Genomic DNA, 15,626 nt, shown 5'->3' on the forward strand with positions numbered 1-15,626 from the left:
TCTCCAGGCACCCCCTCCCTCCCTCCCTCTGCCTCTCTGGTGAACCCCCGCCTCACTTGCTCTTTCAGAGCACTAATGGCCACAGATTGGGATTATCATGCAGGCGTCTGTGAAGAAAGCACTAGGTGGACTAGCGAATACTTTTTTTTTTTTCATAGTGCTGAAGCAAATGCAGAACCCTCCCCCCTGAGCATTGATGGAACTCTGTCACTGTGAGAGATTAGATGAGCAGCGATTTGATTCATACACTTCCTCTCTCGCCCGCACACACTCACTTTCACAACCATGTCAACGCAAGACACAATGGTAAAGAATATCAGAGCACAGGGTAGGCTTCTGCACCACAGAATGCAGCAGGATTAGATTTGCTATTGATTGAGTTGATGCTCTGAGAAAAGCACCCTCAGATCAGTTTGCAGCTCAATCTGTCAATTAGATGCTTGAATGAAGTATCATCACTGCCGTCTACTGTGCAAATACAGACATCTCAAAGAGTGCATCAAGTTTTTATACTTCCCTCGTGTGCTTTTTTTTTTTTTTAAGTTGAAAAACCAACACAGATAGATTTTCTTTCACAATTTAGTTTTAATTGTTCAATAAATACACTCGGTTACATTAGAAAAACTGATTTAAGTTTGCTCAGGTATCCCAAAACAGTGGAGGTCTGAGGTTTACAGTACCTGTGTAAAACACTTGTAGGGAAAATCTACCCTAAGAAGACAGATTTCTCCAGGCCATCCTCCACTTTGGTGTACTCCAGGTGAGATTTAAAGTACTGGCTCTTATATCGAGGGCTGTTACGAACATATTCAAGGTAGTCAGGGGTTCCAGGGCAGATGACGTTATCTGCCAACAGGATGCTGCCCTTCCTTAGGAGGCCACACTCCTGAAATATTAAAAAAAAAAGAGCATAGTGAGTTTTAGTGCAATAAAGTACGTTCATCTGTATAAAATTAACCATTACAAAGTCACCTCCATCAGTTTTGTGTCTGGTAGGTAGCGATCTTTCCAGTGATCCAAGAAAACAAAATCGAATGTTTTCACTCCAAACTGCTCCTTCATTTTAGGTATCCAGTCACCAGATGCTCCTTCAACTAACTGAACCTAGAAAGAAGTAGTACACTGTTATCTGAGACATACGCATCATCGTTCAACCTTTGTAGTTTTATTCTGGACATCAGGCTTTACCTTATCCTTCAGTCCTGCCCAAGCAATGACCTGGCGAGCTATAGCAGCGTGATCTGGGTTAAATTCAAGAGTGACAAGCTTTGCATGAGGAGGCAGCAGGCTGGCGATCCGTACTGTCGAGTAGCCACAGTAGGTTCCCAGCTCCAGAACTGCGGCTGGATTCACCTCAGACACCACAGAGTCAAGAATGCAGCCTGTGGCCCAAAAAAAAGAGTTAAACTAGGTTTGGTCAACATTTTTTTCTCATGAAGGCACAGAGCTAGCAAATTAAAAAGTCACAGTACCCTTCTCATCCCCCACATTCATGGCCCACTCCTTTTCCCTGCAGAACTGATCAATGGCTTTGACCACGCTGCGAGGGTCTCCTCTAGTGGCATTCTTCTGTACTGCAGCCAACATCCGCTGGAGGAAGGCAAAAAGAAAATAACAGCATTCACCCTTACTTAAAAGCTCATTGAGTGTTACTTCCACCAATGATCCTCTGAAACACATGTAGAATATTTGGATTGGCACGGATTTCTTTGGTTGATATTTCCTCTTCTTGAGATATATGTATATATCATTTTCTAAATGGGGATTTTTACCTTGTTAAAACAAACAGGGATGTCTCTCCTCCTTCAAGTGTGTAACATTCAGAGGACGAGTCGATAACACCTGTACCTCTCATCTTATAGTTGTAATTCAAATGTGTGGCTACCTCTAAATTTAAATCTTATATCCAGCACTCGTCGCGTTGAGGTTTTTATGCATATGTTTCTTACACAAATATCTTTCATTAAAACACTGTCCTTATGACAAAGAGATAAGTCACAGCATGTTGGACAGCAGATCGTTCTTCAGTTGAGTGTTTTTTAATTTCATAGCAAAAAGAAATTGTAGGATAAGTCATTTCCATCTTTTTTGCATTATAACACGTTTTCAGAAAGACACACTTGAGAAGACACATATGCCGGTCTCAATATAAGGTGTACGGTATGAGTAATTACTCTTTCTTATTAGTTTATGTTTCCTACTCTTGCACACCTGGGTCCCATCAGCTGATCCCAAAAGCTGCCCTACAATGCTAACTTTGGACAGACAAAGACACAGATGCACAGTGTTTTAAACACATGGTGTTTTGTTGAGTGTGAGGGTTAATGTAAGGAACACCTGAAGGATCTGATGTGGAGTGGCTCTTATCTTACTTAACACGTCATGTTATCAGTGCTGTGTTGCACTGCAGTCACTCTGGCCTTTGTAGTTTTCTCTTTCATGCTGGCAATAAACATTTTTGTTGATATGACTGAGACACAATGAACAATATCAATATGCAGATAATGCATATTGATAGTTCATAGTAGGGAAGTAGGAAACCATGTCAGAATACAGACAAGACACTGTAAAAGGTTATAACTACACCTGTGAACAGTGTGTTGTTTAGTGAATAAAATATATTCCTAACGTGCAACTAACTTGTTTTTTCACCTACAAAAAAAAAGAAATAAAAACTCTAACAAGGGACTCTTATACAATAAGAAATTATTATTTTAAAAAAGGTTACAATTTGTTTCTCTTTTACAATAAAAGCGTATTTAATCCAATTTTGGAGCCACCTGTGTGAGCCATGTGACTTTCTACTTTACTGGAAATACCTCAACAACTTTGGAGGATTACCACTGAAACATAAACAGACTTTCACTGTTCCAAGGGTAAAATCTTTTAATTAAAAACCTTGGGTATTCCATTACTTTTCCTCTACAACCGAGTGGAACATTTGTCATCAGTCGACAACAATTGGTTGGATTGCCATAAAATCTAGTAGAATTATTCTATTAGTTTTCCATCTACAACGCCATTTCCGAAAATATTGAATACAAGCTAGATACAATGCAGTATGAATTGAATTAAATACATGCTACTAAACAACACTTTAACTATTAAAATAAAAACTAATTTATGCTTTCATGAACTTGCTGCCATGGTCATGTTTAAAAAAAAAAAGTTGGACAGAAGTGGACAGATATATAAATGATGTATTTCTGTGAACAATTAAAAAGGAATTTGGGGATTATCATTTTCTGTGTTACAATAAAAGATTTAGAGTTCATAATAGACAAAACCATAATCCAGTACTGACAGGCTGTCATCTTCAGGCCCTCCAACACTGTTGAATAAAGACACATTTGTGCGGTGAATCGCTGAAAAGGTTCAGGAACACTTCTGAAATCTACAATCAAGCCGAAACAGTTATCAGCATTCTGCATGGAGTACAACAGCATCGTTTTGTAATAAAAAATGCAGCTGAGATGCGAGCAAGAATGAGAAAAGTTTCCTTTTCAAAAATACAGCAATTGGTCTCATCAGTTCTAAATTGCTTAGTGTGGCAGTAAAATAAGAAGGGATGATTGTGGTGGTAAACATGTCTGCATCTAATTCAAAATTCAAAAAATCGTTTCAGTTTGGGAAAAAACCCAAATTGGGCTTAAATGCTGCACAGTCAATACTTTGGTGGAGACAGGGTAGTAGCTGTAGAGCGCTGTCATGTTGTGTCCAGTGCTTTGGTTTTTAATGACATATTGTAAAAAGTACCCTTTAACCTTATCTAGGTTTTACAAAGCACTTCACCATTTGTTTTTTTATTTGACTAGTGGAGGAATTAGGAATCAAACTAATGTTTTGACTGCAAGACATCAAAACAACCATGTTTACCACGTTACTCAGAAAATGCTAATATGCTAAATCAAGCTAAACAAGATAAGTATTATACTTGCTGAACATCAGCATTTTGGTGTTGTCATTTTGAGCATACTGGAATGCTAATGCTAGCATTTAGCTACAAAATGCCAGAAAATAACTTCACAAAATCGCATGTGTTAATAAAAATATATTTAAGTTTCTATTATGAATATTATTTCATTGAAAAATGCTTAGTTAATTCATTATTATTCAGTGGCCAGTCTATTAGATAGACCAATACATACTAATCCACTGATTCTCAACCCACTGAAGAGGTTGGGTTCTGCGTCAGGGTCCCAAGATCATTTCTGGGGGGGGTCATCAGATGGTTGTGGAGGGAACTGGGGAATGGTTTATAGATTACAGCAGTTGTACCAGTGTTGACCAGCTCTTTAATAGTGGATGCAACCAGCACCCTCATTCTGAGGAGTTATGGCTCAAAAAGGGTGAGAACTACTGAACTAAAGTAATTTAATGAAAAAGGCAAAGCCTAAAGTTTAATCTAACAGAGCATTAGACTTTACTTTAAAATGCAGTACCTATTAAAGAGGACATTTTCAACAAAAGTGTACATGAATAAACAAGAACATAAATGCACTTTGACCTTTGTCTTCATGCTGCTGGCATTTTACCAAAATGGCTTACCAATACTGGGTTGGGCCTACCTTTGATCTTAATTTACGGTGTCAAGGATCAGGCGTAACGTTTGAAACATTCTTTGGGGCTTTCTGTATTTGCATTTTATTTTTGCAAATCTTTCAGCGGCCTATGAAATCATGCTGTGGATGCCAAATTCTGATCCAACCAGTAGCTTGGGAGCCAAGTCAAATTCTTTACACCAGCTCTTTAATTCTGTCCGATTTTCGTGACAGTTTACCTTTTGTGGCCTCATATCTCTGTTCTTAGCTGACACGGAAAGTTAGTTTTTAATGCGTTGGCCAATCTTGTGAGAGGTGAGTGCTTAGTGAGGGCCCACCTGAGGACGTGTTGACTGAGTCAGGGTATCCAGCATTCGCTCCACAATTGTATCATTCCAAAGAAGCGCCAATCCTGCATGATGCTGCGCAGCTGCAGGGATCACCCATCTGTACAAAGCATACAGAAGAGCAGCTCCACCAATGCAACTGTAAAGAAGAGTCAGCCACATCCTGCAACCAAGACAGTGTGAACATCAGTGAGGCACTATTGTAGTGTAATGCTGCATTATGGAAAGAGGCTGTGAAAAATTAAGCACTGACACAGTGTAAACATCTGCATGAGAAAGATCAAATAGCTCACGTCTCCCCTCATTCTGTCTCTGCCTTTGTATTGAGCTAATGAGATGGGTGTTTACTATGCAGTGTACAATACTGTAGCAGCTCCTGTTTTCCATCTGCTGCTCTCTCCATGTCCAAGATGTACACCCACACACACACACGACTCGATATGTTATCGCTGTGAGAAATCATTTAATATCAACTGCAATAAACACTGCCAAACATGCGCCACTGTGCTTTGTGTGCCTGCTTTCCCAGTACTGGGAGCAATCGGTCCATTAAAACATTTTGAGCACAGATCAAATGTGGAAGAAAAGCAAAGAAAGAGGAGAAAAGCACAGTCTGAATCGTAAGTAAGAGCTCCTTCTGTGGGAAAGCAGTGACGAGTCGAGCTGGAAAAGGCTCTACCTTGCACTAACAATGCAACTGTGAAAGACCAGTGGTGGTTGAGGTAATCCCTTTTGATTTGGAGTTTGAGTTGCATGGCAACAAGCTGGGGGTTGAGAGCTGTGTCACAAAGGCAGAGCATTGAGACTTTAACCTTTACTTTGGCTACATGCGAACATACAAGATCAACAAAAACTGAAATGCAGATTGGTCTTGGCATTCCTAAATAAGCCCACACATTTTCTAATCATGGCGAAGAGACATAAACACACAGTCCCATCTACCTGTCCTGAATACGATGACATTACAAATGCCTTCAAATAAAAAAACACAAAAATACAACAATACTGTTACAGGAACATCAAAGACGATATTCACGAGTGTCACTGCAATGCTAGTCGAACAAAAAAGTAATCTCGGTTCTCTCTCAAATGGATTGAGCATGCAAACGTTCCTAAATCCAAGATAATAATAATAATTCATCTAAACTGAACACTGCCCTCCCTTTTGCAACACAGGAACAAAGTCTTCTGAGCAGTGATAAAAACAACTTATGCGTTCCTAAATGGTCCCCTCGCCTTTAAATCGAATAGGAAACAAGACTTACATGTGGTGCAGGTAGTGTTCCGGTCCTCTTCTTACCTCCTGTCGCTGCTAGAGGAAAATCTGAGTTTTCTAACAGCCGGACATAAGCCTGCGTTTACATGAAACTAACTCCTCCCCCCTCTTCCTTCCATCCCCCTACTTGTGGCTGTGCTGAATGTGAGCATGCATGGAATGTACAACAGACCTAGTCTCAACAGTCGACACAGACACACACCCAACCCTCTGCTGCAAAAAAGGAGAAAATCATTTCTGTTTGGCTACTAGTTGTTTAGTATTTTGTTTTCTTTTTAAATCAGTGCTGTTGTAACAACTTCTTGTCAATACTTTTAGATGTATAAACTGATATGTTCATGATGAATGTAACCATCTAAACGTCCCATTTCTATTTGAGTCATTTTAACGTTTTTCTCAAAAAATAAAAAACAAAAATGAAGTTATTGAAATACACTCAAGTTTGTTCTCAAGAACCAACAGATACTGCTGTTTTTCCTGTGGTAAGTAATAGGAGTAATCCTTCAAGCTTTCACTTGAGCCGCTTCAGTAAATCCATCTCAGACTGGTTTACTTGTACCTGTTCAGCTGAGTTCTTTCAGCTCAGTTCTTTATTATATAGACATAGAAGAAGGATTAAAAGCAATATCATGTAGGTTTATTGAAACTCATTTTAAAATCTTGTTTGAAGACATTTTTTCAGTGATAGAAAACTTCCCCATTCTCTTTGGTCATTGCTGTGCCTGAATTAAGAAAGCCATTAAAATCATACAAGACCAAACAACAAGTTTAAGATTAAAAAACTCCTTGTTAGGCCAATAAATGATTGAAAGCTGTTCTTCATGACGCCGGCATCAAGCCATACCCACAACTGGCCGTGTCCCACGTTACAGAGATAGTCTGCTGGGCTCTGAATGGCACAGAGCTTGTGTGTTTAAGAGGCAAACCAGGGGTGTTTCAGACACTGAGCAGCTGTGGCTCTCTTCTCTGGCAGCAGCTCCAACATGGTCAAGAGAAACGAACTGAAATTAACAGCTTCCTCTCGTGGCCACTCGTACTTATCCAGCAGGATCTCCAACAGACTCCATGGTTTCAGCTTAGAAATGCGTCGCAGTTGTCCTGAGGAGGAAAAAAAAAAAAAGGATCTAATCAAATCAAATCAAATCAAACTTTATTTATATAGTACCTTTCATACTAAAAAAGCAGCACAGAGTGCTTTACATAATAAAATCAATAATCAAATCAATTCATGCATAAACTCACACACAGCATCACACCGACAACCACACTGCACACATACTACCCCCCCCCCCCCCACCACCCCCAACATGAGCAACATCAATATCAACAACAATCAACATTAAAATCAACATTAAAATCTGGCTTGACGCTGAAGTGAAGAAACGGTATCTTGGGGATCTGTCCACACCGGGAGCCCACCAATGACCACAGAGGCCGCCATCACGGGGAACCGCCCAGATCAGGGCAGGCCGGCATCCACACCACAGCCAGGGCTACAGTGCAGGATCCCCCAGCCACCCCGAACCAGGGCGATCCCCACAGTAATGACCCCACAGACCAAGCTGGCATAGTCCCCGGTGTGGAAGATCCCCATGAGGAAAAACACTGGATAAATAAGTGTATAATAAATCAAATTTATCTTTATCTTTATTTATCTTTGATTTAAATTTATAACAATCAAATTTAGAAATATATAGATTAAAAAATCTACAACATAATAAACAAAATTACTCTCTAATAGAGGAATTACTGTATTTTCACAAAGATTACCTTTACGGTTGAAATATCGTTTTGAATTTTTCCCAGAGAGGGCAAACTGGGAGGGAAGAGGGCCCAACAGTTCAATGATGTGGGCAATGTGATCTGAGAGGACATGGACATGTGCTGTATTATATTTATTTAGATCAATAAGTAATGGGATGTCATGAACAACACACACCTTCTTCCCGGGAGAATGCTGCTCCTGACTGGGGGTCAAACAAATAGTCTCCTGTAGTCAGCTCAAAAGCCTACAGTACAAACAAGGACACAAAAATAAGAACGACGGTGGCGTTGATGGAATGAAAAAGCAAGAACGACCGATTTGTCCCCCCCAAAGTATACGCATATATGCAGATTCTCACCATGCAGGCAGTGCTCCAGATGTCAGCCGGTGTGTCATAGCTGGCACCTATCAGGACCTCCACAGAACGGTACTGACATGTCTGAATGTCTTCTGTGAAGTGTTTGTGCTGACAACAAAAACAAGAACTGTAAACAGTATCACAACTTTTATACAGTAATCCACAAAATATGAAATGATTCGACTTTGTTTTAAAGGTCTAAAAAGGTACAAACTGGAATGACTCAAGAAATAGTGGTAAGGAACACAAGAGGAGAACTTCTAAGAGGAGGACTGGATTAAAAATGCACAAGGTGCATACTGTAAGTGAGTGAAAAGATGATGATTAGAGCAAGGCAAATTCTCTAAAAGAAGCTTCAATCCCTCCTTTATTATATCCACCAGTATAGGAAATACTCTGGATCGTCCTTTAATTACCGACAGGAGATAATACTGCCACATAATTCCATGTGGCTGCAACATTATTCTTAAACAATCATACATATTGAGATTCTTATAAAAAACATGAAGACAGGAGGAGGGGTTCTAAGCACTTGGTGGCAGGCATATCTTTTTCTAGCTTTGTTTTTGTTCAACCGTTTTTAAAGGTGCGCTTTAAAAAATGTTTTAAAATGTCTTCAGCCATAAACATTTTGCACCACTAGAGGTGTCTAGTCTCCCGAAATCAACAAAAGAAAAACAGAAAGCAGAAGTCGACATTCGAAGTATCAAATAATAAAACTGCCCAAAGATCAGCGTCAGAAAACAGCTGTCTAACCTTATATAGTTGTTCCCCGTACTGTCTGTAGGCTGCACCATCTGCATATTTTCTGTGGCCACTTTAAATTTCATGATGTTCCTTACTACCATATATCTAACAGCAGAAGTGACGTTGTACATAAACTACCGGTCCATCTTTGGAAATAACTAAATATAACAGAAAAGTATTATATAACACTGTTTGTGGCACAGGGTGTTATTGTTTTCTGCAGGCCACTCACACAAAACAGGACAAACTGGGGAAGAAAAGAAATGACAACAAAAAAATATAATCAGATATTCATCAGAAGGGTCATTGGGTCGCACTGATACCCAATTTTAAGGTAACAGTCTGAGAGATTTCCGTCTTTATCATAGTATAGGAAAATATAATCATTCCTCCAAAGGTGCAAGCAAGTTTTATTTCAAAACGTTAACAATCGTGAGTAAAAATAGCATCTATGTCACATTCATGACTGTAAAACAAAGTTTGAAACATTAGCATGGAATCAATAAGACTGTACCATAGTCAGCTCACACAGTCAGTCTGCCATACTGAACACCTGTTGCCTGCACTGAGTTCAGTTAAACATGATGGGTTAGACACATGGGTTATTAGTCTGCTTATCGATTAATCACTCACCACCCAGCAGGCGTTGCCCAGGTCAGCAATCTTGATGAGGATTTTGTCAGCATTCTGAGGCTTCAGGAGATCCAGAGGTACATCGTGGTCACTGATAACTAACATATAAACAAAGATTTATAGCTAAAAAAGGTTCAAACTTGGATAAACTTTGAAAGAGCTGATGATCTAGGTTAAATAGGAGTTTATTTACAACACATTGTCCTAGTTACAGATTTGTTTTAAAGTACAAGTTTTCACAGAGAGGTTGACAAACTGCTGGCATCCCAGCTGATAAAAAATTATCAAGAGACTAACCATGAGCTGAGGCTGGTGAAGGGGGAGTCTGATGTAATAGCAATGATCTGGAGCCAGAGACAGAAGTGCCAGTGCTGAGGTTTGGACACGAACAGATTAAGTCTCTTTGGCTTTGTGATGCACAGTCCAGTCCGTCTTCAAATAGTAAAGTCTGTCTCCTTATCTTGAGGTTAGGTCCTGTGAGCTTTGATTGACAGGTGGAGCTATGTGTGCTTGAGGGAGCAGCGGTATCAGAGAAGGACACGTGATGTTTTCCTTGTTTGTGGTCAGAAAGACTCTTCTGTGCTCGACGGCTTCTATCTTTCCCTGCAAGTCGCTTAATTGGGCTCCGGGACACCTTGCTGGACTGGACGGTCCAGTCAGTCGTGGGAAACAATGAGATTGTGAGCTCTGTATGAAAATAACATCCTGAAAGTAGCTCAGTAAATTATTAGCCTCGTGCTTGTCTTGGAAGAGCAGCAAGTCATGCAAACTTCAAGCAACTCTGAGCTGTGTATGAACATGTCTGACTGGATTGTGCTCCTGTACCTAACACTTTGGCAGATAATCATATACAGAACTTGGCATCTCAGCAGTTGACATTTAATTTTGGAGTTAAGTTTGTATGCTGTGCAAGAGTAGGTTGCTAACAACAGGCTACAGTGAAACTAAAACAGCAGCTGCTGGAAAAACATCAAAATGCTCCGTTGTCTCATCTGACACAAACCAGATACAGGGATCGGCTTCAAATGTTCTGTATGCCAACCTGTTCTTTATCTGCCTCAACTCCACTGCAGAGAGAAGCTCAAGACGTTCTTGTTATTAGCTTATTATTATTATTAGTTTATGTTGTAAAACAAAATGTTATAAAATGTTTAAAGATTTGTGCTAAATATTCTTATATTAAAAAAAATACAAGTTAATCTTGAATTTGATGGCAGCAACATGTCTCAAAAAAGACAAAAGACATGTTTATCACTGTGTAGTACGTTTTCTTCCTTTCATAACAGTCTATACACATCTGGGAACTGAGGAGACCAGATGCTGAACCTTTGAGAGTAGAATGTTTACCAATTCTAGTTTGATATCAGATTCTAGCTGCCAGACAGTCTTTGGTCTTCTGTTTTCAGTTGGTGACATCCTTTGGATGGAAACACATGTTGCTCTAAAACCTGTATAAACCTTTCAGCATTGATGGTGCCTTTCCAGATGTGCAAGTTAACGGTTCATTAGACACTGAAGCACCCTCACACCATCAGAGATGCAGTTTTTTTTTTTATACGAGCGCTGATAACAAGCAGAATGGTCCATCTCCTCTTTAGTCCAGAGGATGCAACATCCATGAACTTTGAGAGGAATTTCTTCTTTTTGAAAATCACAAACACATTGCCTTCTGCCTTAACCTGTAGTATTGAACGGCACAGTGAACTGTGTTCACAGAGAGTGATTTCTGGGAGTGTTCCTGAGACAATGCAGTGACCTCCATGACAGAATCAAGCAGGTTATTAATGCAGTGTTTGCACACAGTCTGAGGATCATGGCAATCCAAGCCTTCGCAATTTTAAATTGAGGAACCTTTTTTTACAAATAGCTCCACGATTGTTAGAAGCAGGTTTTAGCAGGTTACTGAACCTCCACAGAGCCTTATTTCTGAGAGACTCTGCCTCTCTGAGGTGCTCTTTTTATACCCAACTTTTACTGACCTGTTACCAGTTAACCGAATTAGTTGCAACATGTTCCTCCAGTTTTTTTCAGTTAAACTTTTACCCAGCCTTGGTTGCTTCTGTCCTAACCTTTAAGATAAAAGTTGCTGCCATAAAATTCATTATAAGTTCATATTTTTCATGAATAGTTAAAATGTCTTATTTTGAACAGTTTTTTTTATTTAATATTGTAATAAGATTTTGGTTTTTGAGATTTTTTACATTTTACACAGCTTCCAAATCTTCATAGGTCAGAGATTGTGCAATAGTTTATCATGTAAATATGAAAAATACCAAATATGAGTAGTAAATAATAAATACATGTACATAGAGTATATTTTACTTCATTTGTGAGGCCAGAACATATAAAGCACATGCATCACAAAATTGTTAAGATGCATTTGAAATTCCTTAGTATAAAACCAAAAATCAAGATCCATCTTACCCATTCGCCAAGAGTGTGGAAAACACCTGAGAGCTTCCCCAATAAGCTGAACAAGCTCTTAGAAAATCATAGCAGGACAGCTAAGGTCATAATGCAATTAACAACATAGTCAACATATAATAAAAATAAACAGGAATAGGAATACATTTCTGCACACCTGTTTTTCTCCAGAGCCTCCGTTTACTGAAAGAAAATTTAAAAACAAAATGAGGGGGAAATAGAGGCAGATATTGTGAAAATTGGTAGAAATCCAGCCCCTCTGGCTGACCAACAAGTACTCACAGATACCTGTGACACATATTCCTCAAACTCAACCAAGATACACAGTCAAGCCACTTACTAACACAGTCTCACTAACCAGAGCTGGTGAGAGCAGGAGACACAGGCAGCTCCCAAAGTTTGGTGTTGGCTGAAAGCTTCCGAATAGAATCATCATCCACACTCAGGAGGATATTTTCTGGCTTGATGTCTGTGTGGATAATCTTGCATTTAGTGTGCAAGTAATCTAAACCCTGCAGAACCTGTAATAAGGAATGGATACTGAGTTAACATCATTGCAACTCGTGTCAATGAGGAGCACAAGTGGGAGATGATGTATTCACATCTCAGTCAGATGATGATTTGATAAGACGGAATAAGAGGTTGAACAACACCTGTCTGAGGATGCTCTTAACGCAGGGCAGGGGGAGCCCAGTGTAGTTGGATTTGATGATCCACCTCAGCAGCTGGTGGCCTAAAACCTCAAGAACCATGCACACATCTGAATAGCCATTAAGGACCTTATTTAATACCTGAAAAAAATTAAGTGCTTCTTGGGTTTCTGGCGAAGGCCACAACAAACTGAACAGATGTGAACATTAAACTGTCACACTATATTGAAAGGTGGGAGGAGGAAGACATTGTAACGCTTGTTCTACTGCTTTACAATGTCTTTCAGGACATTCACAACTAAGCTTTAGTTAATAAAGTTAGTAGACAATATTCATCAAGGATACGCTCTCCCGTCACTCCAGAGATCCTGAAGTCATCGATGAGGCATACAATTCTCTCACGTTTGGGATCTTTGGGATCACTGTCCCTTACCTGAGGTATTTAGGCAAAAATAATGACAAATCATTTCATAAAATGACAATTTTGCTAATTAAATAAGACAATATGCTAAACTACAGTGACTGGGACATACTACTGACTGCATAAAATATGTAACATTCTAAAAAAGACTTGAAACTATTGAGTGCATGTCACACAAAGAAAAGCCATGGAGGTCACACTGACACATTTCAGAAGTTTGATCTCATCCAGTGCCGTCTCTGTGAATGTCTGAGCACTCTTCACCACCTTTAGAGCCACAAAATGCTCTGTCCTGCACACACAATTATGTCAGTCAATTACTATCATGCTCATGTATCAATAAGCTAAATGCAAAGTCAGATAAGCGCAATCTTTTACTTACACCATATCCCAGCAGAGCCAGACAGTGGAAAAGTGACCCCATCCCAACTTTTTAACCACCTGGTAACGGTCAACAAAAATTTCTCCAATCTCTACAGGGTAGTAACCACCTGTAATTCAATCCATAACAGAGAAAGTGAAAATCTCAACCAATGTGATGCATTTCATTGCTGAGGTCTAGCCTACCTATGCAATGGTCTGCAGGATTCTCCTGTTGATCGTCATCAGATCCCAGAGGCTCAGGTAAATGAGGCGGACTCAGTGAAGCTGGAGGGCAGTGGGGGTCCTTCTCAGGTTTAGGGCTCCGCGCTACCTCTGGGGACGGTCGAGGGCTAGGTTTGATAGGTGGATCAGAATGGCTGGCTGAAAGGAGGGCTGATATGGCAGCTGCGTATGATGAAGACATGTTTTATTGGAGTCCGATGAGTCTCCGCTCAGCTGAAGTTGAGTCAAGATGACAGCAGCACTCAGGGTGAAAGCTACAACAAAACGGTATTTGTGATTTTTCAAAAATGGAAGGTTTTGTATCGTACGAAAACACATTTTTTCTGGCAGTACTGTTTCTACTGGTTATATTGGCACAAATCTGATCCCATACAGATAAAAGCAGGTTGTTTGCAATGACATTTTGAAAAGGCCCAGTGGATGTGTATGTTTATTTTTAGCCGAATGATTGGCATGTCAACGTAAATAGCTCCTGACACTGCCCCAGCTGCAACTCGACTCGATTCCCAAGTTTGCAGAGACTGCTGCAGTGTGGGAGCTGCTGCCGTTAACAAGAAAGCCTCGTAGTTCAAATTCATTTAATGTAGAAATATCACATTCTTCTTTGGCAATTATTTAGTCAAGACAATAAAAAAAAAGAAGAAACAATACTTCATAACGGATTTAACAACGGTTTTTAATACCGTCATATCCTGTCACATATTTATTCAGCATACAGATGTTTACAAGTCATCCATATAGCTTGATTGCCAAAATTAATAAACTGCAAATGCTCATGTAGACACTTTCTGAACACAGTTTACACGTTGCAGGATACTTCGGACTGAATTGGGAACACATTTATCAGATTTTATTGTGTTCAATGGCTGGGAAAAAGTGGACATACAAAGAAAAAAGAGTAGCCCCCCCACACCCACACACTGCATTGCATTGCAGGCCTACTCGCTCCTCTTTGTCAACTTGCCATTTACCAATTACCAGCTCAGTGACCTCCTGACCCAGTATGAACCTTCCAGACCCCTCAGGTCATCTGGATCCGGTCTTCTATCAGTTCCCAGAGTCAGAACCAGACATGGAGAAGCTGCATTCAGCTTCTATGCTCCACATGTCTGGAACAAACTCCCAGAAAGCCTCAGATCAGCTGAAACACTCAGTGTATTTAAGACACACCTATTTTCAGCTGCATTTGAATAAAGCTTGCCTTGCCTTATTATCAATATATTTGTAGGCAACAGTAAGTGTGCCACTTTCATGTTTTCCCACAGAAAATTGTTCAATTTTAAGAATATATTTATGGCATGAAAATTCACAACGGTAATGTATTTGTAACTTCAACAAGCTATGAAAATAAAGGTTCTTGAGAGTGACACCATTACAAACTAACATCGCACAGAGCCAGTCAAAAGTTACAACAAGCTCATTCTTTTCCAAAGTTAGCTTTAAAATGTTTAGCGAGGGCAGTTATTCTTGATACTGTAACGTAGCCTACTTGTTTTTTTTTAATCTATGGCGTTGTCCCTTTGAGAAACTTTTCCTAACTAATAGGTCTTACCCTCAACATTTCCATAGAACGCACACCTTATCGTTTTTATTAAACTGCCTTTACACCAGGCGCTGGTTTTGAACGTGTGTTACAAATATTAACAAAAATATTCACCCTTTTGTCCTACCTTTGTGGGGTCCTCCTTATAAATTCGCACACTGCTGCCCTTTGCCGTCTAAAGAGAGGTGCTTGCTTGCAGCCAACAATAAACAACAACAAAAAATATTTGTATAGCGAAAAATTAAGGACACGGTAGACACGAGGACCGCAGAATGCTTCAGCCCGCGTGCCCTCCGCTCGTTACTCCACCGTGTG

General features: G+C 39.8%; 2 protein-coding genes across 4 annotated transcripts; both read right to left on the bottom strand.

Moving 5' to 3' along the window:
* Window positions 1–565: 565 nt before the first annotated feature.
* comtb (catechol-O-methyltransferase b) lies at window positions 566–6,682 on the bottom strand. The gene is made up of 6 exons (XM_075460302.1): window positions 6,154–6,682; window positions 4,880–5,051; window positions 1,473–1,590; window positions 1,189–1,382; window positions 973–1,104; window positions 566–886 (listed from the first exon to the last, which is right to left on the bottom strand). Coding segments are annotated over exons 1-6 (798 nt in total). The 5' UTR covers window positions 6,156–6,682; the 3' UTR covers window positions 566–706.
* A 97-nt stretch (window positions 6,683–6,779) lies between these two features.
* LOC142376757 (SRSF protein kinase 3-like) lies at window positions 6,780–15,626 on the bottom strand. 3 transcript variants are annotated; one of them, XM_075460298.1, is made up of 15 exons: window positions 15,439–15,626; window positions 13,730–14,022; window positions 13,545–13,653; window positions 13,367–13,454; window positions 13,087–13,174; window positions 12,745–12,851; window positions 12,450–12,612; window positions 12,249–12,274; window positions 12,092–12,148; window positions 9,965–10,310; window positions 9,668–9,765; window positions 8,288–8,395; window positions 8,104–8,173; window positions 7,935–8,027; window positions 6,780–7,262 (listed from the first exon to the last, which is right to left on the bottom strand). In XM_075460298.1, exons 2-15 carry the CDS (start codon window positions 13,947–13,949, stop codon window positions 7,078–7,080), a joined length of 1,758 nt encoding a protein of 585 aa, XP_075316413.1. In that variant the 5' UTR covers window positions 13,950–14,022; window positions 15,439–15,626; the 3' UTR covers window positions 6,780–7,077. The 3 variants fall into 3 exon arrangements, with proteins under 3 accessions (XP_075316413.1, XP_075316415.1, XP_075316416.1); XM_075460300.1 differs by having other exon boundaries at window positions 15,426–15,626; XM_075460301.1 differs by lacking the exon at window positions 7,935–8,027.

This window comes from Odontesthes bonariensis, chromosome 3, assembly GCF_027942865.1.
Source record: "Odontesthes bonariensis isolate fOdoBon6 chromosome 3, fOdoBon6.hap1, whole genome shotgun sequence".
Taxonomy (NCBI): Eukaryota; Metazoa; Chordata; class Actinopteri; order Atheriniformes; family Atherinopsidae; genus Odontesthes; species Odontesthes bonariensis.